At 47.8% G+C, this 23,637-nt stretch overlaps 1 protein-coding gene across 1 annotated transcript in view; it reads right to left on the bottom strand.

Moving 5' to 3' along the window:
• Positions 1–23,637, bottom strand: part of LOC149451885 (NACHT, LRR and PYD domains-containing protein 3-like) — a 64,326-nt gene that overhangs the window by 10,550 nt on the left and 30,139 nt on the right. Inside the window, exons 5-6 of the mRNA XM_089690037.1 lie at positions 9,739–9,909; positions 2,913–3,095 (exon numbers count right to left, since the gene is read on the bottom strand). Of these exons, the coding sequence (XP_089546163.1) occupies positions 2,913–3,095; positions 9,739–9,909 (354 nt within the window). The remainder of the gene's footprint in view (positions 1–2,912; positions 3,096–9,738; positions 9,910–23,637) is intronic.

Raw genomic sequence — 23,637 nt, 5'->3', positions numbered from 1 at the left:
TCATACTGACTGACAGTATTATTTCTCTTCCCCAGCAGACTCCAAGGGCATTTAAATTAAAGGTACAGTGTTCTGCACTAATATTAAGTCTCTCTGAAGCCTAGAAACACCCTTTTTTAAGTTAAATTCACAGCGAATTTATTCGACTCGAATCAAATATTTTCCACAAATTCGCCGAATCAGTCGAATCAAATTTTTGAATACTTCGCTCATCTCTACTCCGAATAACAGGATTTGTGTTCCGGATTATTCCGCACAGGAAGTTTCAAAACACTTTCTAGGTTGTAAAGAACTGAAAATTGTCATTTGTTGTGTTTGCAGCAAATTTACTGAAATCAAAAGCTATTTCAATCCAACTTTTCCCAACATTGTAACTTTGTAAACATTTGAAGCGTCACGTTACATTGTAACATAGGAGCCCTTATCTGATAGCAGATCACAAGTCTGGCATCCATTGAACTTGGGAGGTTTTGGACAGTTTCTGCTTGTATTTGTTTGCAAGATGTCAGAATAGCCTCCCAGAGCTGCTGTTTGGATGTAAACTGCCTCCCACCCTCATAGATCTTTTGCTTGAGGATGCTCCAAAGGTTCTCAATAGGATGGAGGTCAGGGGAGGATGGAGGCCACACCATGACTTTCTCTCCTTTTATCCCCATAGCAGCCATTGATGCGGAGGTATTCTTTGCAGCATGAGATGGTGCATTGTCATGCATGAAGATGATTTTATTACGGAAAGCATAGTCCTTCCTTCTGTACCAGGGAAGAAAGTGGTCAGTCATAAACTCCACATACTTTGCAGAGGTCATCTTTACACCTTCGGGGACCCTAAAGGGGCCGACCAGCTCTGTTCCCATGATTCCAGCCCAAAACATGACTCCACCACCGCCTTGCTGACGTCACAGCCTTGTTAGAACAGGGTGGCCGTCCACCAACCATCCACTACTCCATCCATCTGGACCATCCAGGGTTGCACGGCACTTATCAGTGAACAGGACTGTTTGAAAATGAGTCTTCACGTATTTTCTGCCCAATGCAGCCGTTTCTGCTTGTGAGCATTGGTTAGTGGTGGCCGAATAGAAGGTTTCTGCACAGTTGCAGGACTCTGGAGGACTCTACACCTTGATGTCCGTGGGACTCCAGAGGCACCAGCTCCTTCAAATATCTGTTTGCTGCTATGTAATGGGATTTTAGCAGCTGCTCTCTTGATCCGATGCATGGATCTGGCAGAAATCTTCCTCAATGTGCCTTTATCTGCCCCAACCCGTCTGTGCTCTGAATCAGCCACAAATCTCTTCATAGTGCGATGATCACGCTTACGTGTTCGTGAAATATCGAATGTTTTCATCCCTCGTCCAAGGCATCAAACTATTTCACTCTTTTCGGCAGCAGAGAGATCCTTTTTCTTCCTCATATTGCTGGAAAATGGCGCTCTGCTTAATAATGTGGAACGCCGTCCTTTAGGAGTTTTTCCTGAAATTGGGCTCACCGGCCAATCTAATTATCACAGGTGTCCCAGATTGTTTTCAGTGATCAAAAGAGCCCTGACACACAATGCCATCCATGAGTTACACTGAAAAACAACATATTTAATCTTTGTGACACTTAAATAGAATTTGCAGAATCATTTGGAACACGGTGTATTGCTATGACAGGTGATGAATAACATCCCTTGTGATAGATGGGGCAGTGACAGGTCTTCTTTATGGAGATATATGGGGTCTATTAGACCCCTGACCCCTCCCCTGCCCTCTAAGGCACATGATCATACACAAATCGCTTTGATTGGCTGCCTTCCTGGCTGGTATCAGTCAGGTAAACACAGAATTAAACCCAGAAGTGACATAATCCTTGTAGCTTCCGGCTTCATTCATCACGGGGGGGAGACACGGATGTTCCCCTCCCCCCACACTGTATGCTGCCAACTCATCCGTGTACAGCAGGGCAGCCTGGGAAAACAGGAGCGGGCTGAGGGGCAACAGAACAGCGGTGATAATAAATCATCAGGGCCATGGTGTATACTATTCCCCCTCCACTGCTTTGCAGTATATGTGGGAGCATTTGGGGGCGGTAAAAATTCACAGCTGAGCTGCACATTTTTACCATACCCCTAAACACTAAGGCCCCTTTCACATGATCGGTCAGATTGGGTCTGCTTGTCCGTTTTTCAGGTGGACCCTCCATTCACCTCTATGGAGTGGCAGATATAGAGGGACTTGTGTCTGGTTACACCCGCTTACCTCCAACCGCCCAGAGCATGCTCTGTCTGTGTCTACCTGCTTGCCGAGCGACTGTATAACTTACGATGGTAAACATCTCGGGGGGAACCATCCCTGCCTGGACAACACAATGATTACTGCTGGTGGCCATACTAGCTGCTAGCAATAATCACATGTAAAATCCCACAGGCTGGAGTACACAAGCCATTCAACCATTGACTTGGGTACAATCAGCCTGCCCATACATGGTTCAAATCTCGGCTGGTCCCCGCTGAACTGGCCGAGATCTGAACCATCTGTGGCTAGCTTATATTTCACTGTCCTTCCTTCAATGATCATCATCATCACCATGATGGTCCTACAGTCCAGTTGCTGGGGCTCCTGTACCTGTCTTGTGCGAGTGTGACCGCCATCATGATGATCATACAGTACAGTTGCTGGGGCTCCTGTACCTGTCCTGTGTGACTGCCATCATCAGGCTTAGTGGGGTGTATTTACTAAAGCTGGATCCCTCAGAATCTCGTGCACTTCTGCGAGGGAACCAATCAGCTCACCGCTTTTATTGCTAAAGCTTCATTGGACAAGCTGAGGTGAGAAGCTGATTGGCTGCCATGCACAGCTGCACCAGATTCTGAGGGAACCAGCTTTAGTAAATCCCCCCAGTATGTGTGTTCCCCCCAATAGAACAGATCTTACCTTCTATACACAGTGAAGCCGGCATTCTGGAGGACCTGCCAACGAGGATCCACTTCTGAGTCCGACATCTTCTCACCATCCTCCTTATACAATGACACCTCCAGTCTGGTCAGAGTTCGGTTTGTGGAGATCACGGAGCAGAGATCATCACAGCACGATAATGTCACATCACACTCTAATATTCTGGTGGGAGAAGCAGGAAAGAGAGGTGAGATGTTCTCCAGTGACGGGCAGAAGTAGACACATTCCAATGAATAATCAGTGGGCGGGGTCTTAGAAGATGAAATGTTGGCCCATTTGGATGGATGATCTCATGGAATATTGGTTGGACCTCCCCTGTGAGATGGAGGGGAGTTGTCACCCACCTGAGAAGTCTTAGTGTGGATGGACACATTGCAGTGTACGTGGTGATGCACACATTGGAGGGGGAATGGCTCCATATAGATTCCCTGCGGCACATAGATGGGAACCGGCCACATAGGAAATAATGGGACTTCTACTTGACCTGCGTCTCCATGCAGCAAAATCCATGAGGATTGCTAGATGCCCTGACAAGCAATGATAATATGCCGGTATATCGAGGAATAAATTGGGTAGTCCACCCTTGGGCGGAGCCAAGTGATGTCATTTCCTGCCTGGAACTGACACAGGAAGTGGTGTCAGTGAGCAATATAATCTCCTGCCCAATCAGGTGCTTGATAGGCAGACATATTATTGCTTGTCAGAGCATTTATTGTAAATAAAGAGACAATTGTTTTGAAGGACGTACTTCAGTATTGGGGACATTTGTGTTTTGTTTGTAGTTCTCTATCCAACCAATCAGAATGTGGAATATCTGCCCTCCAGAGGATTCTCTCCCCCCCCTCCTGACCAGGCCATTTTTTGCATTATGGCGCTGCGTTACTTTAACTGACAATTGCGCAGTCATGCAATGCTGCACCAAAATTTAATTGATGTCCTTTTTTCCGCACTAATTGAGCTTTCTTTCAGTGATATTTGGTCGCCTGTGTGTTTTATTTATTTTTTGCACAATAAAAAAAGACCAACAGCTTTGAGAAAAAAACAATATTTGGACTATTTGTTATTAAACATGTCCAGTAAAAAATGTAATAAATCAAATTTCATCATAAATTTAGGCCAAAATGTATTCTGCTCTGTGTTTTTTTCTAAAAAAAATCCTAATACGTGTAAATTAATTGGTTTACATGAAAGTTATAATGTTTACAAATAGCGGTATATGTACTGGGATTTTTTAAAATTATTTTTATTAGCAATGGCGGCGATCAGCAATTTATAGCGGGTCTGTGGTGGGCATTCTGACACTGGGGGGGGAACTGACTTGTCACTGACATATCCAGTGACACCAATACAGTGATCAGTGCTAATAAAAAGGCCGGACACTACTAGTGGCACTGGGCAGGAAGGGGTTAACATCTGGGGACAATCAAAGGGTTAACTGTGTGCTGTGTTACTCTGTGCTGTGTAGAGCCATCCAAAGCAGTGTGCACAAGCTGACAGGGAGGAGAACTGATTTGTTTACAAACAGTCCTCCTCCCCATCGGAGACCCTCAGCATTCACCAGGCAAAATCATGCACATATATATGTGTGTGTGTGTGTGTGTGTGTGATTTTGCCCGGTGAATGTTGAGGATCTCCGGTAGGGAGGAGAACTGTTTGTAAACAAAACAGTTCTCCTCCCTCTCAGCTTGTGCACACTGCTTTGGATTGCTCTGCACAGCACAGAGTAACACAGCACACAGTTAACCCTTTGATTGTCCCCAGATGTTAACCCCTTCCTGCCCAGAGCCACTAGTACAGCGTCAGGCCTTTTAATTAGCACTGATCACTGTATTGGTGTCACTGGGGATGTCACACACACACACAGTGAAGTAAATGCGTATTTGCTCCCCTGCTGATTTTGAATATTTGCCCCTCACAAAGAAACGATCGGTCTAAAAATGGAATGTTCGGTGTAACACTGAGAGACAGAATACTGTACAACAACAAATTCAGCAGAAATGCGTCTAACAAATGATGACTGATCTGCATGTTCATGAGGGAAAGAAGGATTGGATCCCCTATCATTCAGCAGGATTTCTGGCTCCCAGGTGTCTCTCATACAGGTAACAAGCTGAGATTAGAAGCAGTCTCTTAAAGGGAGTGCTGCTAATCTCATTGTGTTACCTGTATAAAAGACACCTGTCCAGAGGAGCAATCAAACCATCAGATTCCAAACTCTCTACCATGGCAAAGACGAAAGAGCTGTCCAAGGATGTCAGGGACAAGATGGTAGACCTACACAAGGCTGGACTGGGCTACCAAACTAAGGCCAAGCAGCTTGGTGAGAAGGTGACAACAGTTGGTGCAATCATTCACAAATGGAAGAAACACAAAACAAGTGTCATTCTCCCTAGGTCTGGTGCACCATGCAAGATCTCACCTCATGGAGTGTCAATGATCATGAGAACAGTGAGGAATCATCCCAGAACTACACGTGAGGATCTTGTCAATCAACTCCAGGCAGCTGGGACCACAGTCACCAAGAAACCAACTGGTAACACACTACGCCGACAAGGACTGAAATCCTGCAGTGCCCGCAAGGTCCCTCTGCTCAAGAAAGCACATGTCCAGGCCCATCTGAAGTCTGCCACTGAACATCTGAATGATGCCGAGGAGGACTGGTGGAAAGTGTTGTGGTCAGATGAGACCAAAATTGAGCTCTTTGGCATCAACTCAACTCGCTGTGTTTGGAGGAGGAGGAATGCTGCCTATGACCCCAAGAACACCATCCCAACTGTCAAACATGGTGGTGGTGGAAACATTCAGCTAAGGGAACAGGACAACTGCACCACATCAAAGGGATGATGGACGGGGCAATGTACCATCAAATCTTGGGTGAAAACCTTCTTCCCTCAGCCAGGGCATTGAAAATGGGTGGTGGATGGGTGTTCCAGCATGACAATGACCCAAAACACACGGCCAAGGCAACAAAGGAGCGGCTCAAGAAGAAGCACATTAAGGTCCTGGAGTGGCCTAGCCACTCTCCAGACCTTAATCCGATTGAAAATCTGTGGAGGGAGCTGAACGTTAGAGTTGCCAAACGCCAGCCACCAAACCTTAATGACTTGGAGAGAATCTGCCAAGAGGAGTGGGCCAAAATCCCTCCTGAGATGTGTGCGAACCTGGGGGCCAACTCCAGGAAACATCTGACCTCTGTGATTGCAATCAAGGGATTTGCCACCAAGTACTAAGTCATGTTTTGTGAAGGTATGCCCACCATTAGAATATACCGCCCTGCATCCACCCACTTCTAATGGTGGCGCACATTAGGTCACATGATGCCACATGTGAAAGTTACAAGATTGTACAAATGTCTAAATAGTGGCACATATGAATAAAAATTGTCCACGTATAAGTGGAACCCCATATGGAAGAGGAATAACACCAAGTCCCAAACTATCTTGTCACTGCTCCCCATGTAGTCTGGGCATCCGGGGGGGCTTTTCCCTCGTAAATCCAAAAATTATATGTATAGCCTGTTGCCCTCTCACAAGTCTTCTACATCTTGACCCCATATCTGGCACACTTGCTAGGGAGAAATTGTTTGAATGGAAGGCGTCCAGAAAAATTAATGAAGGACTCAGCAACGCAGATGTTTTGTTGGGGAGTATAGACAACTGCAAGTTTTTGGCTAAGGTGATTTACGAGGGGCTGAGTTTTGTGGAGCCGGTCAAATTCAGTGTCACCCCGAGGATGGCAGAGTGCATTGTCATTGAAATGCATAAAACACATTATACTGTCATATCTCTGCCTGGCCATGGCAGTAGAGAACACGTCATATGATGAATCGGGTCTGCAGACCAATACAACCGCAATTATTTTTTTTTTAGTAATGCCCATGTTGAGGGTTAGGCCCAAAAAAATGTTAATTCAGAAACTGTTGGCGGCGATAAATTGCTTTGATCCACAATCAATGCATACAGATTTTCCATGAAACACAGCTCCAAAAAATCAAGGAGAGGAGTTAAATTTGCTGTTTCCACCTGAATTCCGGGTTGGACAGTGAATAGGGGAAGTACAGGTGCTGCAGAATTTGTGGGCTGCCAATCAGGATTTGCAAGCACATCCAGAAGGATACTAAGGGTTTTACGGGCCTGTGTGACAATTCTTGGTGGTTGCGGGACAATACTTGTGCTCCAGGGGCAGGCTGACCATTTGGAAACTCGGGCACTGCCCGAAGGCCTGGGATCAGTAGGGGGCCCCATGAGATGCCCCTGGTAGCTTTTTCATAGGCTTTTTTGAGTTTGGGCAAGGACACAGGAGCCACATGATCCCCTATTGCCCGGGGGCCCCATGAGTTGTCAGTCTGCCCCTGTTGTGCTCGCCACGGCACCAGCTTGCACTGCATTTATGGGACTTGCCACATCACCAAGTGATACTGCAGTGCTGGTATGTGAAAAACCAGGATATACTAGGCCGCTGGTGCTCGCCAGTTCACCAAAAGGTAGCGCGGCACTAGTACTGGCACTCTGCTGCATATGAGAGTCATCAGAATTTACAGACAAATGCTACCAGAAATCAGGCCTGATTCTGCCAACACTGCGGTTTTGTGTGCAATATATCTAGTGACAGTGACCTACTGACACTGCACTTGCTGGGGGAGAAGGGGGGGTAAGCGTAGGGGCTAAATGCAGGTGCTGGCAGGTGCCGGGGCTGATCCTGCTAACACTGCATTTTTGGGGGATACTATACTAATGGGAATGCTGGTATAGTGCTGATCTGATCAAAGATATTGATCCGTTCAGACACTATACTAGCAATGGAGGTTTATTGTGTATGAGCATCTTCCTGGCAATCAAGGGGTTAAATGTGATGACTGGTGTACTGACGGGCAATCTGACGCTATCTGGGAGGGGCATGAAAACTGCGGGAGCGTGAATCGTGTATATCTATGTGATTTTGTGCACCCGTGTCACGCAGTAGAAGTATTTCTACTATAGGGCAATCAGGAAGCGATTACAGAAGCGGTTTGTGTTATGGCGCTGCGCCACTTTAACTGACAATTGCGCGGTCATGTTACTCTGCACCAAAATGAAATTTACTTCCTTTTTTTCCCACAAATTAGGCTTTCTTTCTTTGGTATTTCATCGCCTTTGCGTTTTTTATTTTTTGTGCTATAAAAAAAAAGACCGACAATTTTGCAAAAAAAAATACAATAATAAAAACAATATTTGGACTTTTGCTATAAAACATGTCCAGTAAAAAAAAAATTCAAAATCAAATTTCGTCATAAATTTAGGCCAAAATGTATTCTGCGACATGTCTTTGCTAAAAAAATCCCAATACGTGTAAATTAATTGGTTTACGTGAAAGTTATAGCGTTTACAAATGGTGGTATATATACTGGGATTTTTTTTTATACTAATAATAGAGGTGATCAGTGACTTATGACAGAACTGCGGTGGGCATTCTGACACTGGGGGGGAACTGACTTGGGGTCACTGACATCCCAGTGACACCATACAGTGATCAGTGCAAAAAAAAAGAAAAAACACTGACACTGTACTAATGGCACTGGGGAGATTTTTTTTCTCTTTTTATCAAGGACTTGTGAAAAACTAGGTTTGTGTTTTTACTTAGTTTTTGACACTTTTTTTGTGAATTATTATTATTAAGGATTTATATAGCGCCAACATTTTGCTCAGCTCTTTTTTTTTTTATTCACACAGTTTAGATTGTATTTGTTTTTCTCTTTTGAGTAGGATTACTATGCACCCCATACTCATTCACATGAGGTTGCTGGGATCTGGGAACCCCCTTTGATGGCAGTTTCCAGATTCCTATAAGCCCCCCACCTGCAGACCCCCACAACTATTGGGCAAGAGTTATGGGGAAGAGGCCCTTGTTCCCATCAACATGAGCACAAGCTGTTTTGGGAGGAAGTCCCCCCAGAAGTGCCCAAAAGCCCCCCCCCCAGTTGAGGTCATGTGGCCTGGTATGGTTTGAGGGGTGCTCATTCTTCCCCCTTCAGTGGGACCCTGCAGGGAACTGAACCGGGGCAGAGTCACTCATCCCTACTAGTCAGTACACATCTGATGTTCTAAGTTCTACAAACAAGACTACAACACAACATTTGTCTGGTAGATGGATAGATCTGGACGTGTTTTATTGGATACAAAATGTCATCACTCAGTCTCTATGGGCCAAATAAACTTCATTGTGTTTTTATATCATCTAAACAACAATCCACCTCGACAGACATAAAGTCTGATCTCTGATAGTCAGTGGAGGGTGGAATGGAGGAAAGCCAATAACAGCCAGTGACCTGAAGGACTATGATGGCGTCTCCCAGTGTAACCTGCCAAGAAGTCTGTCTTTGTATAACTGTCATCTAGGGAACGTGTCTGGATCCCTCACAAAGGATTTATCCCAAAATCCAGCAGAATATGAGATTATTTATAGTAGAATTTCCCCCTCATCTCCTGGATCTCGGAGTCCCTCACATAGAAGATATATATCAGAGTCCTGCAGAATATGAGATCATTTATAGTAGAATTTCCCCCTCATCTCCTGGATCTCGGAGTCCCTCACATAGAAGATATATATCAGAGTCCTGCAGAATATGAGATCATTTATAGCAGAATTCTCCCCTCATCTCCTGGATCTCAGAGTCCCTCACATAGAAGATATATATCAGAGTCCTGCAGAATATGAGATCATTTATAGGAGAATTCTCACCTCATCTCCTGGATCTCCGAGTCCCTCACATAGAAGATTTATATCAGAGTCCTGCAGAATATGAGATCATTTATAGGAGAATTCTCACCTCAGCTCCTGCAGAGTACAGCCAGGATGTTGGAGTCCCTCACACAGAAGTCTCATTCCAGAGTCTTGGAGATTATTATCGGATAAATTCAGGCTGGTGAGGGATGGGTTAGTGATAAGAATGGAGCGGAGATCATCACAGCAGGAGGAAGTCAGATCACATCCATGCAACCTGCAGAGACAAATACAGACACATGAGAGTATATTAGGGAAAGAACCAACAACTCTTAGGCTATGGTCATCATAAAACTCATAGAAAAGAAAGAAGGAAGAAGATAATGGGGTCCCATCATCAAGGTGAGAAAAGTCAGTAAATCCCCTTCTGATGATCCATGGAAGGGGGAGGAGTGTAAATCTCTCCAGCAGTCCATTCACTCTGTAGGAAGCTTGTCTCTGGAGTAGAATGTCTCCCATATCATTACTGAGATCACACAGAGAAATGATGAGCAGATACTGAACAGGAGCAGACAAGGCCTGACATAGGGGGACTCAGGGGAACTTGGTCAGTGTTGTCTTAACATTAATGTAACAACTAATCCGGGTCACGGCACCAATGTTGTCCTAAATTATGAACACAACTATAGAAATCCATACAACAGAGCGGATGAAGATATTTGCAACAGATAGTTCATATCAAACATGGAGATCCAGCCCTTCTCTGGAGGACCAGGGTGCATTTATCTATGTGCTTTCCTGCAGCAACTAATAGTTGTATTCCAGAGAGATGCATTTATTCGGATAAAGATATTTGTTACAGATGACAGAAATTCGGCTGAATACTTGTAAATATTACAATGAACACCTCTCACCTCAACGACAACAACCTCCTCGATCCCCTACAGTCCGGCTTCTCTCCCCTCCACTCCACCGAAACTGCCTTACTCAAACTCTCCAACCTTCTAACCGCTGCAGCTAATGGCCACTATTCAGTGCTCCTACTCCTCGACCTCTCCGCGGCCTTCGACACAGTCGACCACCCCCTCCTCCTCAAAAAACTACACTCCCTCGGCCTCAGAGATTCTGCTCTCTCCTGGCTCTCGTCCTACCTATCACAACGCTCCTTCAGCATTACCTATAATGCTACCACCTTCCCCTCACTCCCCCTCTCTGTTGGGGTCCCTCAAGGCTCCGTCCTTGGGCCCCTTGTCTTCTCCATCTACACCTCCTCTCTTGGCCAACTCATACACTCTCACGGCTTCAACTACCACCTCTATGCCGACGACACACAAATCTATCTCTCTACCCCTCACCTCACCCCCTCAGTCTCCGCCCGAATCACAAGCCTACTGAGCGACATATCAGACTGGATGTCTCTCCATTTCCTTAAACTGAACCTCTCCAAAACCGAGCTCCTTGTCTTCCCCCCAGCTCGCACACCCCCCCCCCCCCCAGTGACTTCTCCATCACGTCCAACAATGCCAACATCAGGCCTGCCCCGCAGGCCAGAGTACTTGGTGTCATTCTGGACTCCAACCTATCCTTCCAGCCCCAAGTCCAATCTTTAACAAACTCGTGCAGACTCCACCTCCGCAACATGCAGACTCCACCTCCACAACATCACCAAAATCCGCACGTTCCTAACCCCAGAAACCACTAAACAGCTCATCCACTCCCTCATCATATCACGACTCGACTACTGCAACTCCCTCCTCACTGGCCTGCCTCACCACAGGCTATCCCCACTTCAGTCGATCCTGAACACGGCAGCCAGACTCATTCACCTCACCAACCACTCCTTTTCCGCCATCCCCCTCTGCCAATCCCTCCACTGGCTTCCGATTGCTCAACAATCAAATTCAAAATCCTAACACTGACGTACAAAGACGTCCACCATACTGCCCCGAACTACATCACCAACCTAATATCCAAGTACCACCCAACACGCACACTCCGCTCCTCTCAAGACCTCCTTCTCTCTATTTCCCTGGTCTCCTCCTCCCATGCCCGCCTCCAGGACTTCTCCAGGACATCGCCTATCCTCTGGAACTCCCTACCCCAACCAGACTATCACCTACTCTCCTCTCATTTAGGCACAACCTGAAAACCCACCTCTTCAGGGAAGCCTACCCCACCCCCTGCTAATTGCCGACCTCCTCCACTCTTCCTACCACTCCATCCCCCACAGCTATCTCCTCCTGTGCTACCATCCCCTCCCTCCTAGATTGTAAGCTTGAAAGAGCAGGGCCCTCGAACCCCTCATGTATCACATTGTATAGTTTTCGTACTGTTGCATGTTCTGTCTCCCTTTGTAATGTACAGTGCTGAGCGAACTGTTGGCACTTTATAAATACTGTATAATAATAATACACCCCTCAGAGTCCCATGTAAGATCCTTCATATCAAGCATAGAGATCCGACACCGTCCATCATATGTCCGATCTGTAATATGCACCGAGGTCGCTTCCATGCATGCAATAATGGGAGTTATGATCTATACCTGTGCCCCCATATTAATGACAGGAAGAAGCTCCTCTCCCAGCGGAGGTACAGACGAGGCAGATGACAGGCAATCATTAGAACCCTTCAGAGAACCTTCCTGTGTCCTGTCATCTGTGTCTCTTAACCAAAAAGAATCTTCCTTAATATACACATTTTTCCCATTCAGTACAATGGCAAGCACGCTGATTGGCCACTTTTAGTAGCATGTTTGATCTCATGTGTCTAGACCTAGAACAGCTGTATGAATAGATTTTAATTAAAAGGTTAAATAGTTACTACTTGTCTTGTTTATGGCAAATCTGCTCTCCTCACCATAAACAAGCACACCATGAATATGTAAGACCTTTCCCAATCTATTTGCAGATAACCTGCTCTGAAACTTCCCCCAACTCTCCACATATGTACCCAAACACAGGTTACCCCAACACAACAAAGGGAAGGTCATTACCGCGTACATATATTAACATAGTAAGGAGTCCTTGGCTATCCTTTTGGTGTGTAAAATATGCACTTCGTCTGGCCCACTATGAATGCCAACCTCACATCCATGAATGTATATACAGTACATTTCCTCATATTTTATATATATAGTTATATCTATGATACACACATTTTATATGCCTACAACATGTAGGCAGTAAGTCTCATTTCTCAGGAATGACTCTCATTTCTCTGTAAGCGGATGCACTTTATATGGCACCTCTCAGCCATTTGCAGTTTCTGTTCTTCACGTAACTATACTGAGAAGAGTAGAATGTTTCATTGGTTATCCTGATTTAGAAACGCCTGTTGAGATAAACGAGGACAGGCTGGGCTACAGACAGACAGAAATTGATCGTATCCCCTCGTAAATCACCTTATGATGTCTATACTGCCCAACAAAACTTCTGCCTGGATGAGTCCCTCATTAATTTTTCTGGCCTCCTTGCATTCAAACAGTATCTTCCCAGCAAGTGTACCAGATCTGGGGTCAATATGTAGAAGACCTTTGAGATGGCAACAGGCTATACAGGTCATTTTCAGATTTACAAGGGAAAAGATAGACACGTGGAGCCCCCAGATGCCCAGACTACATGGCAAGATAGTTTGGGACTTGGTGTGACTTGGTGTCCAGGCAGCAGGCAGGAACATAGTCCAAAAAAAAGTCTTGGCTCATTTCAGGCAGCCGGTAAAGATATGGTCAGCACAGCCAAAGTACTGGTTCAGGTAGCAGGCAGGAACATGGTCCATAAAAAGGGTCCATACAGGCAGCAGGCAGAGATATGGACAGCACAGTATTGGTCCAGGCAGCAGGAGGGAACATCATGCTTAAGGCCTCTGTCAGGTAAGACCCGGCCACAGGGGTAGAGGCTTTATCCTACCCAATCATGTTGAAGCCTCAGAACTAACAGACTCTGATCCAGGAATTACAAATCCCGGTTGTAAGGAGATGTATCTTTAACCCCTTCCCTACCGGGCACTTATACCTCCTTCCTGCCCAGCTCAATTTTCAGCTTTCAGCGCTGTCGCACTTTGAATGACAATTGTACGGTCATGCAACACTGAACCCATATGACATTTTTATATCTTTTTTTACACAAATAAAGCTTTCTTTTGGTGGTATTTACTCGCCACTGGGGGTTTTTTTGCGCTATAAACAAAAAAAAGCAAAACATTTGAAAAGAAAAAAAAGGTTTTCCTTTGTTTCTATTATAAAATTTAGCAAACAGTTAATCTTTCTCCTTCACTGATGTGCGTTGATGAGGCTGCACTGATAGGCAGCACTGATGGGCTCTGATAGGCAGCACTGATAAGGGGCACTGATGGGCACCAATGGGTGGCACTGACTGATGGCACTGACTGGTGGCACTGCTGGGCACTGATGGGTGGCACTGACTGATGACACTGACTGGTGGCACTGCTGGGCACTGACTGGCAGCCCTGCTGGGCACTGGTGGGTGGCACTGGTGGCCATTGACGGGCACAGGTAGGCGGCACTGCTGGGCACCAATCATCAGGGCACTGATCATCAGTGCCTATCCCTCCTCTGACAATTTCTGGTTATCAGCAGTACTTTCCTCAAGCTTTGAAATCATGAGGAAAGTGCAGTCGATAACCGGCAACTGTATTTCCCGGTGATCTGCTGTGTCATTGGACACGGCTCATCACATGGTAAAAGGCCGCTGTGATTGGTAAAAGATTGCCGGGGTTGCGCGGGAGGGTGTGTTCTGGGAGGACGTCATATGACACCCTCCCAGAACTGGCCAGCCACAGTGAAGCCGTCATTCGGCAAGTGGTTAAACTGGCATCCATTCTATAGAACGCCTCCATATTAGATGTGGAACAGCTTAAGTTTAGTTTCTCAGGAATTTGCTCTCATTTCTGTGTAAACGGAAATATCTTATATGGGGCCCCTCAGCTTCTGTAGTTTCTGTTTTCACGTAACTATACTGATAAGAGTGTAATGCTTTATTGGTTATCCTGACTAAGAGACGTCTATTTTGTTTCTGTATATTACCCCGAACACATCGGATTACAGTTCAGAAATACGGCTTACAACACTTCTGTGTCAATGGCTTTATCTCCCTGGATCCGGTGCTAAAGAGGAGCGAGGACAGGTTGGCTACAGACAGACCCCAGTGTTATCTTGCACCCACTACTACAGTAGCAGGTCAAAACATCAGTTCAAGCGGCAGGCAAAAAACATGGCCGATTAACAGGCCGAGGTCAGTGCAGGTGGAAGGCAGAAACGTGGTTTAGAAACAATCCAGACGGCAGGCAGAGGCATAGTCAGTAACCAGGCCAGGGTCAGTCAACGTGGAAGGCAGAGGCATGGTCCATCAAGGCTGCAGACAAATATTCAGCATGAAAACATAAAAAGCAGGGTGCAGCGCTAAAATATCCACTTATAAAATCTCGTAATATCTCACATAAATTAACTAGACATGCTTTATCCAAAATATGTCATATAATCAGAAATATAATAATAAGTCCAGTGACAATGTGCAGATAAATTGCCACTAAGGAGTGACCAATAAAGTGAATAGTGCCGGACACATCAACCCAACATAGTTCACAATGAAGGTGCATAGGAGATCTCTGATGATCTTCAAAATCCAGTGATTAAATCCAACGATATGGTGATGTGAAAACACCGTGAAAAGATTGCGCACTCACCAGATACGCAACCAAAATGCGCATATAGAGATGATAACCTCATCACACTGGAGATCCTTATGTGGGTCAGCTCTGGTCCGGTCTGGTACCCCTCACTGCCTGGTACACACTGGCACACTAGGAGAAGCTGCCCTGCAGATGTAGACATCTCACAAGTAGAGATGAGCAAATTATTCAAAAATTTGATTCGGCTGATTCGCCGAATTCGCGGAATAAATTTGATACGACCCGAATATATTCGCTGCGAATTTAACTTATAAAAGGGTGTTTCTAGGCTTCAGAGAGCCTTTATATTAGTGCAGAACACTGTACCTTTAATTTAAATGCCCTTGGAGTCTGCTGGGGAAGAGAAATAATACTGTCAGTCAGTATGACATGCAGATGAGTGCCGTCGATCTTAGAATCACCGCACACTTCACTCATTTGGGCAGTCACGGGGCCAAAACCAGAGTGTGGAGCCACAGTGTGGCGGTGGAGGCAGCAGCAATGGGAGGCCATACAGCACCCTATGACAAAATGGAACCCACCAGCAGTGTGAGGAGACCTGAATGTGGCACATGGCAGAGTGTGGCGATGGAGACAGCAGCAATGGGAGGCCGTACAGGGACCCATGACACACTGTGGACCTGGCAGCAGCATGAGGAGGCGGTACAGGGGCCCATGACAGATTACGGGCCTGGCAGCAGCATGAGGAGTCGGTACGGGGGCCCATGGCAGATTACGGGCCTGGCAGCAGCATGAGGAGGCGGTACAGGGGCCCATGGCAGAGTGGCGGAGCGTAAGCAGCTAAAATTGAAGGCCATACAGAGGCCTATGTTAAAAAGTCCCCCAGCAGCAGCGTGGGGAGACGACTATCAAGAGTCCAATGGCTGAGTGGCGGAGCAGAAGCAGCTTCAATTGAAGGCCATACACAGGCCTAGGTTAAAAAGCGGAAGCCGTCAGCAGCGTGAGCAGACGACAGAGACACATGGCGCAGGGTGGCGGTGGATGCAGCGGTATTCGGAAGCCAAATACAGGCCTCGGTTAAAAAGCGGAAGCCGTCAGCAGCGTGAGCAGACGACAGAGGCTTATGGCGCAGGGTGGCGGTGGAGGCAGCAGCAATGGAAGGCCATACAGCATCCTATCACAAAATGGAACCCACCAACAGTGTAAGGAGACCTGAAAGTGGCACATGGCGCAGAGTGGCGGTGGAGGCAGCAGTATTCGGAAGACATACACAGGACCAGTTTAAAAAGCGGAAGCCGTCAGCAGCATGAGCAGACGACAGAGGCACATGGCGCAGGGTGGCGGTGGAGGCAGCAGTATTCGGAAGACATACACAGGACCAGTTTAAAAAGCGGAAGCCGTCAGCAGCATGAGCAGACGACAGAGGCACATGGCGCAGGGTGGCGGTGGAGGCAGCAGTATTCAGAAGCCATACACAGGCCTAGGTTAAAAAGCGGAAGCCGTCAGCAGCGTGAGCAGACGACAGAGACACATGGCGCAGGGTGGCGGTGGAGGCAGCAGCAATGGAAGACCATACAGCACCCTATCACAAAATGGAACCCACCAACTGTGTAAGGAGACCTGAAAGTGGCACATGGCAGAGTCTGGCAATGAAGACAGCAGCAATGGGAGGCCATACAGGGACCCATGACACACTCTGGACCTGGCAGCAGCATGAGGAGGCGGTACAGGGGCCCATGGCAGAGTGGCGGAGCGTAAGCAGCTAAAATTGAAGGCCATACAGAGGCCTATGTTAAAAAGTCCCCCCAGCAGCAGCGTGGGGAGACGACTATCAAGAGTCCAATGGCTGAGTGGTGATCCGGGAAGTCAGCGTTGTGATTGCAGATGCAATGCAGAAATTTTATGAGGTAATGCCGTGGGTGCGAAGAAGATCATATACCGTCGTACTTCCATCCATAAGACCTATGTAGTCAGTTGGTCTCTGCCTTTCTGCGCCAACGTCCATCCTCAGACACTGTGGGCCCTGTGCGCTCGCGTTCCGCTGCCATGGCAGCAGGGGAGGGGTGGGGTGGTAGGAGCAGTGGCAGCTCCACCAGCAGCGGCTGCCTCAGTCTGCAGTCGATGATGAGTAGCTTTCTTCACCAGCGCAGTGAGGAAACTACTAACCAGCCGCAGCAGCAGCAGCATCAGGTGGACCTGGAGCAGGAGCTCAAACAACAGGCTTGGGCCTACTTGGACAGCACCCTGCCAACCGAGGTAGACAATCCCCTTGACTACTGGGCAACGAAACTTGACCTTTGGCCCCAACTAGCTGAATTTGTCCTTGAAAGGCTGTCATGCCCGGCCAGTAGCGTGCCATCGGAGCGCGTGTTTAGTGCGGCAGGAGGTATTGTAACTCCGCGGAGGACACGACTGTCCACCCAAAGTGTGGAGAGACTCACGTTTGTGAAAATGAATCAGGCGTGGATTAGTCTGGATTTCCAACCACCAGTTCCTGACACAACTGACTAAATCTGCCATGAATCATGCCCCAAACATGTTATTAGGGACAAATGGAAGACCTCCACCTGATCCGTACATTTGTATATATATTTTTAGAGATGAGCGAATCGAAGTAGGCGAAGTGGAATTCGTTTTGAATATTAGGAAAAATTTGATTTGCGCCGAATCTGAAAATTAGCAGACTTCGGATGCGCGAATCGAAATTTTTCCTAAAATGGCGGCGACATGTGTGGCGACGGAGCGGGGATGTCTGGGAAGGCGCGCAGACAAGGCGCGCTGACCCATAATGCATTCATTCATGACATGTGATCGCATTAGCCAATCAGCAGCCAGCCAGCCAGCACTGTGTAATGGTGGAGCAATAAATTGCGGCCATCTTACAATTCTCCATTTGCCTCCGGTCATTCAAGAGAGACAGACCTCTCTGTATTAGGGACAGAGTTAGGGCCACAGATACTTTAGGGACACAGAATCGTTACTCAGGGACACAGAACTGTTACTCAGGGACACAGAACTGTTACTCAGGGACAGACACAGAATTGTTACTGAGGGACACAGAATTGTTACTGAGGGACACAGAATTGTTACTGAGGGACACAGAATTGTTACTCAGGGACACAGAACTGTTACTCAGGGACACAGAATTGTTACTCAGGGACAGACACAGAATTGTTACTCAGGGACACAGAATTGTTACTGAGGGACACAGAATTGTTACTGAGGGACACAGAATTGTTACTCAGGGACACAGAACTGTTACTCAGGGACACAGAATTGTTACTCAGGGACAGACACAGAATTGTTACTGAGGGACACAGAATTGTTACTGAGGGACACAGAATTGTTACTGAGGGACACAGAATTGTTACTCAGGGACACAGAACTGTTACTCAGGGACACAGAATTGTTACTCAGGGACAGACACAGAATTGTTACTGAGGGACACAGTAACAATTCTGTGTCCCTCAGTAACAATTCTGTGTCCCTCAGTAACAATTCTGAGGGACACAGAATTGTTACTCAGGGACAGACACAGAATTGTTACTGAGGGACACAGAACTGTTACTCAGGGACACAGAACTGTTACTCAGGGACACAGAACTGTTACTCAGGGACACAGAACTTTTACTCAGGGACAGACACAGAATTGTTACTGAGGGACACAGAATTGTTACTGAGGGACACAGAACTGTTACTGAGGGACACAGAACTGTTACTGAGGGACACAGAACTGTTACTCAGGGACACAGAACTGTTACTGAGGGACACAGAATTGTTACTCAGGGACAGACACAGAATTGTTACTGAGGGACACAGAACTGTTACTCAGGGACACAGAACTGTTACTCAGGGACACAGAACTGTTACTCAGGGACAGACACAGAATTGTTACTGAGGGACACAGAATTATTACTGAGGGACACAGAATTGTTACTGTGGGACACAGAATTGTTACTGAGGGACACAGAATTGTTACACAAGGACAGACACAGAATTGTTACTGAGGGACACAGAACTGTTACTCAGGGACACAGAATTGTTACTCAGGGACAGACAAAGAATTGTTACTCAGGGACACAGAATTGTTACTCAGGGACACAGAATTGTTACTGAGGGACACAGAATCGTTACTGAGGGACACAGAATTGTTACTCAGGGACAGACACAAAATTGTTACTCAGGGACACAGAATTGTTTCTCAGGGACACAGAATTGTTACTCAGGGACACAGAATTGTTACTGAGGGACACAGAATCGTTACTCAGGGACACAGAATCGTTACTCAGGGACACAGAATCGTTGAATTAAAGAGTGTGTCAGACAACACGCAGAGGAGTGGCAGAGGAGGCAATGTTTTAGGAGCGAGCAGACGTGGCAGCAGAGGAAGGGGTCGAGGCAGCACTAGTCGCAGCCAGAGGCCAGTGCTCCCGGTGTCATCCAGCGGTCGTGTCTCCACCGACATCCCTGCCGTCATCGATTGGTTGGCTCGGTCGTCTTCCTCTTCCCAGGTCACCTCTGACACCTACAGCCAACGGTCGGTGTGTACGTCAGACACAACCGTTAGTTGGCATGGCCCGGGAGCAAGCCCACTGAAATCACGTGTCCTCTACCTGCCCCTGTCCTTTGCTGTTCCCTCACCAAGCAAAGTATCGCATGCTGTGGGCTCAGCCCCACTGTACAGTGAGGAAGAGCTAACAGAGGGCGGTCAGGAACGGGGGGAGACATCCGCCTCTTCAGCAGCCAGGCGAAGAAGTACTGGCGAGGAGAGTGGCTCGGTAGCCGGTCTAGAGACAGGTCTGTCTCCTGACCCACACGCAGCCGAGGGGGCTAGTAGTGAGGCGGAGACCCTAATTGATGATGATGAGGCTGATCGCACTTAGCAGCCTCGTCGTCATCAGGCTATTGCTTCCGCATCATCAGGAGAAGAGGGTGCCAGCTTGGCAGCGAGCAAAACAGTCGGTGGGTTGCCCAGGAGGCAGCAGGGTCGCAGCAGTGTCAGTGGAGGCAAACGGCCACGGAGTAGAGCACCAGCTCCACTGCAGCCTACCACCACAGCCAGTAGTGGTGCCGGTGTGCACGGAGGAAGTAGCAGTCAGCCAGTGAGGAGTAGCGGGGGCAAAGTTTCCTACTCGGCGGTGTGGCAATTTTTCGTCAAGCCGCCCGAGGAAGTAAACGTAGCCGTATGTCGACTATGTGGCCAGAAAGTCAAGCGTGGCCAGGGGGCCCATGTTGGGACTACAGCGTTGCGTCAGCATATGCAGCGTCGCCATTCGGTGGCCTGGGAAAACCGTGATAAAGATACGGCGGTTCTGCCTGCCCCAGCCCCCGCTCCATCACCCGCTCCGTTACTTGCTCCGTCACCCGACGTCAATCGCCCTCTATCAGCCAGTCAAGGCTCCAACACCTCTGCTGAGGGGAGTTGTCGCTCGTTGGCATCTTCCGCTCTTTCAGATGCTCCTTCTCCTGCTACTCCTCTTCACGGATTCCGTCAGCAGTCTTTCTTGGAATCTGTTTCCAAGAGACAACAGTTTGCGAGCACGCACCCGACGGTGCAAAAGCTGAACGTCCTCCTGTCCAAGTTGCTGGTGCTGCAGTCCCTCCCTTTCCAACTGGTGGACTCAGCACCTTTCCGAGAAATGATGGCTTGTGCCGAGCCGCGGTGGAGAGTGCCAAGCCGACATTTCTTCGCCAAAAAGGCAGTGCCAGCCCTGCATTCACATGTAGAAGAGATGGTGGGCCAGTCTTTGAGCATGTCGGTCTCTGCCAAAGTGCACGGCAGCGCCGACGTGTGGAGCTGTAACTACGGTCAGGGACAGTATATGTCATTTACGGCCCACTGGGTGAACGTGGTGCCGGCACAGCCGCACCAGCAACTTGGACAGGTCACGACGCTTTTGCCTCCACGTTTGCACGTCCTTGGTCCAGCAAAGATGTCCGCCTCTACCACCTCTACTTCCGCCGTGTCCTCAGCCGCCACCCCCGTGCCAAGTCCCATTACCCAACCGGCATATCACATGTGCAGGGCGCAGCGGTGTCACGCTGTGCTGCACCTGGTATGCCTTGGCGAACGTAGTCACACAGGGGAGGAACTTCTGAGTGTAATGAACAGAGAAATCGACAGATGGCTGTCTCCGCGCAAACTGAAAATCGGAACCATGTTGACCGACAAAGGAAAGAACATGGTGTCTGCTCTGCGTCAAGGAAGGTTGTGCCATGCGCCATGCATGGCTCACGTGTTCAATCTGGTTGTCAAGCGGTTCCTAAAATCCACCATCCCACTGCAAGACATCCTTAAAATGTCACGTAAACTTTGCATGCATTTCAGCCATTCCTACACCGCAAAGCACACCCTCCTTGAGCTGCAGCGGCAGAACGGAATTCCACAGCATCGCCTGATCTGCGACATTGCAACAAGGTGGAATTCAACCCTACACATGTTAGACCGCCTTTACGAACAGCGAAAGGCCATCACCGATTTCCTGATGTTACAAGCGGATAAAGGTACTCCCCTGTGTAACTTCGATGTCAGCCATTGGCAGCTCATGCGTGACACCTGCCGCTTGCTCAGGCCCTTTGAGGAGGCCACGCTATTCGTGAGTCGGCAGGACTATGGGATGAATGACGTCATTCCTCTGTTGCACGTCCTGGAACAAATGCTGTTAACAATGGCTGGTCAGGGTGCGGTAGACGTGGCGCACAGATCTCAACGCCACATGACCCCTGTGGGGGCAGGACAGGAAGAAGAGGAGGAGGTAGAGGAGGACATTGGTGCTCAGGAATTATTGAGTGAAATGGGTGGTTTTTCCACTCAGCGGACAGGAGTGGAGGAGCAGGAGCATCTGGTAGAGGAGGAAGAGGAGACAGAGGACCCAGACGCACCATGGCAGTATGCTGTGGAGATGGAGGCAGGGAGTCCCTCGCATTCCTTGGCACAAATGGCCCATAGCATGCTCGGTTGCTTGCGTAGCGACAGCCGAATAATAACCATCAGACAGAGGGATGACTTTTGGCTGTCCACCTTGTTGGACCCTCGCTACCGTTCCAAAATGGTGGCCTTTTTCACACCTGCTGAGAGGGAGGCCAAAATAACGTACTATAAAAACCACCTATGTAGTCAGTTGGTCTCTGCTTTTCTGCGCCAACGTCCATCCTTAGACACTGTGGGCCCTGTGCGCTCGCGTTCCACTGCCATGGCAGCAGGGGAGGGGTGGGGTGGTAGGAGCAGTGGCAGCTCCACCAGCAGCGGCTGCCTCAGTCTGCAGTCGATGATGAGTAGCTTTCTTCACCAGCGCAGTGAGGAAACTACTAACCAGCCGCAGCAGCAGCAGCAGCATCAGGTGGACCTGGAGCAGGACCTCAAACAACAGGCTTGGGCCTACTTGGACAGCACCCTGCCAACCGAGGTAGACAATCCCCTTGACTACTGGGCAACGAAACTTGACCTTTGGCCCCAACTAGCTGAATTTGCCCTTGAAAGGCTGTCATGTCCGGCCAGTAGCGTGGCATCGGAGCGCGTGTTTAGTGCGGCAGGAGGTATTGTAACTCCGCGGAGGACACGACTGTCCACCCAAAGTGTGGAGAGACTCACGTTTGTGAAAATGAATCAGGCGTGGATTAGTCTGGATTTCAAACCACCAGTTCCTGACACAACTGACTAAATCCGCCATGAATCATGCCACAAACATGTTATTAGGGACAAATGGAAGACCTCCACCTGATCCGTACATTTGTATATATATTTTATTGAGAGGCTGCTGGTCGGCCGACTCATGTTTTGCACATTTTTAATGACTTATACTCTGCAGGTCGGGCCCCTCATGAATTGGTGTTTTTAAATTATTTATACGTCGCTGGACGACTGTCACATGAATTTAAACTTTTTAATTATTTATAGTCGACCAGTTCCAGACCGATGGAATAGCAATTTTTTTAAATATTTATTTGACACGTGTTGTTCATCTCATCAATGAGGTGGACTGTTTATTTATTGGCCACGGTTTGGCCCCCTCCTGTTTCTTACATAGTTAACTTGTTGTATCGGTCACGGTTTGTGGCCAAACATCGGCCTATAAATAGATGTCTACACAGTGACAAAAAATTATGTCGCCAGACAGCGGCCCCTAAGGCGACAGATATACAAAGCAATTCCCGAGGTGTTCAGTGAGCGGCTTGAACGGCTAGGTTATTACTAAATATATCTATCTGGCCAAACATCGGCCTATAAATAGATGTCTACACAGTGACAAAAAAGTAGGTCGCCTTACAGCGGCGTATCCTACAAATTGACATTATAAGAAATGGTTTAGACCAAAAAAAAAAAAAAAAAAACTTTGATGCGATGCTATACCTTAGTAGA

Source organism: Staurois parvus, unplaced genomic scaffold (assembly GCF_062004578.1).
Source record: "Staurois parvus isolate SC_StPar_1 unplaced genomic scaffold, SC_StPar_1.0 ptg000512l, whole genome shotgun sequence".
NCBI classification, from domain to species: Eukaryota; Metazoa; Chordata; class Amphibia; order Anura; family Ranidae; genus Staurois; species Staurois parvus.
This window is presented reverse-complemented; position numbering and strand designations above follow the sequence as displayed.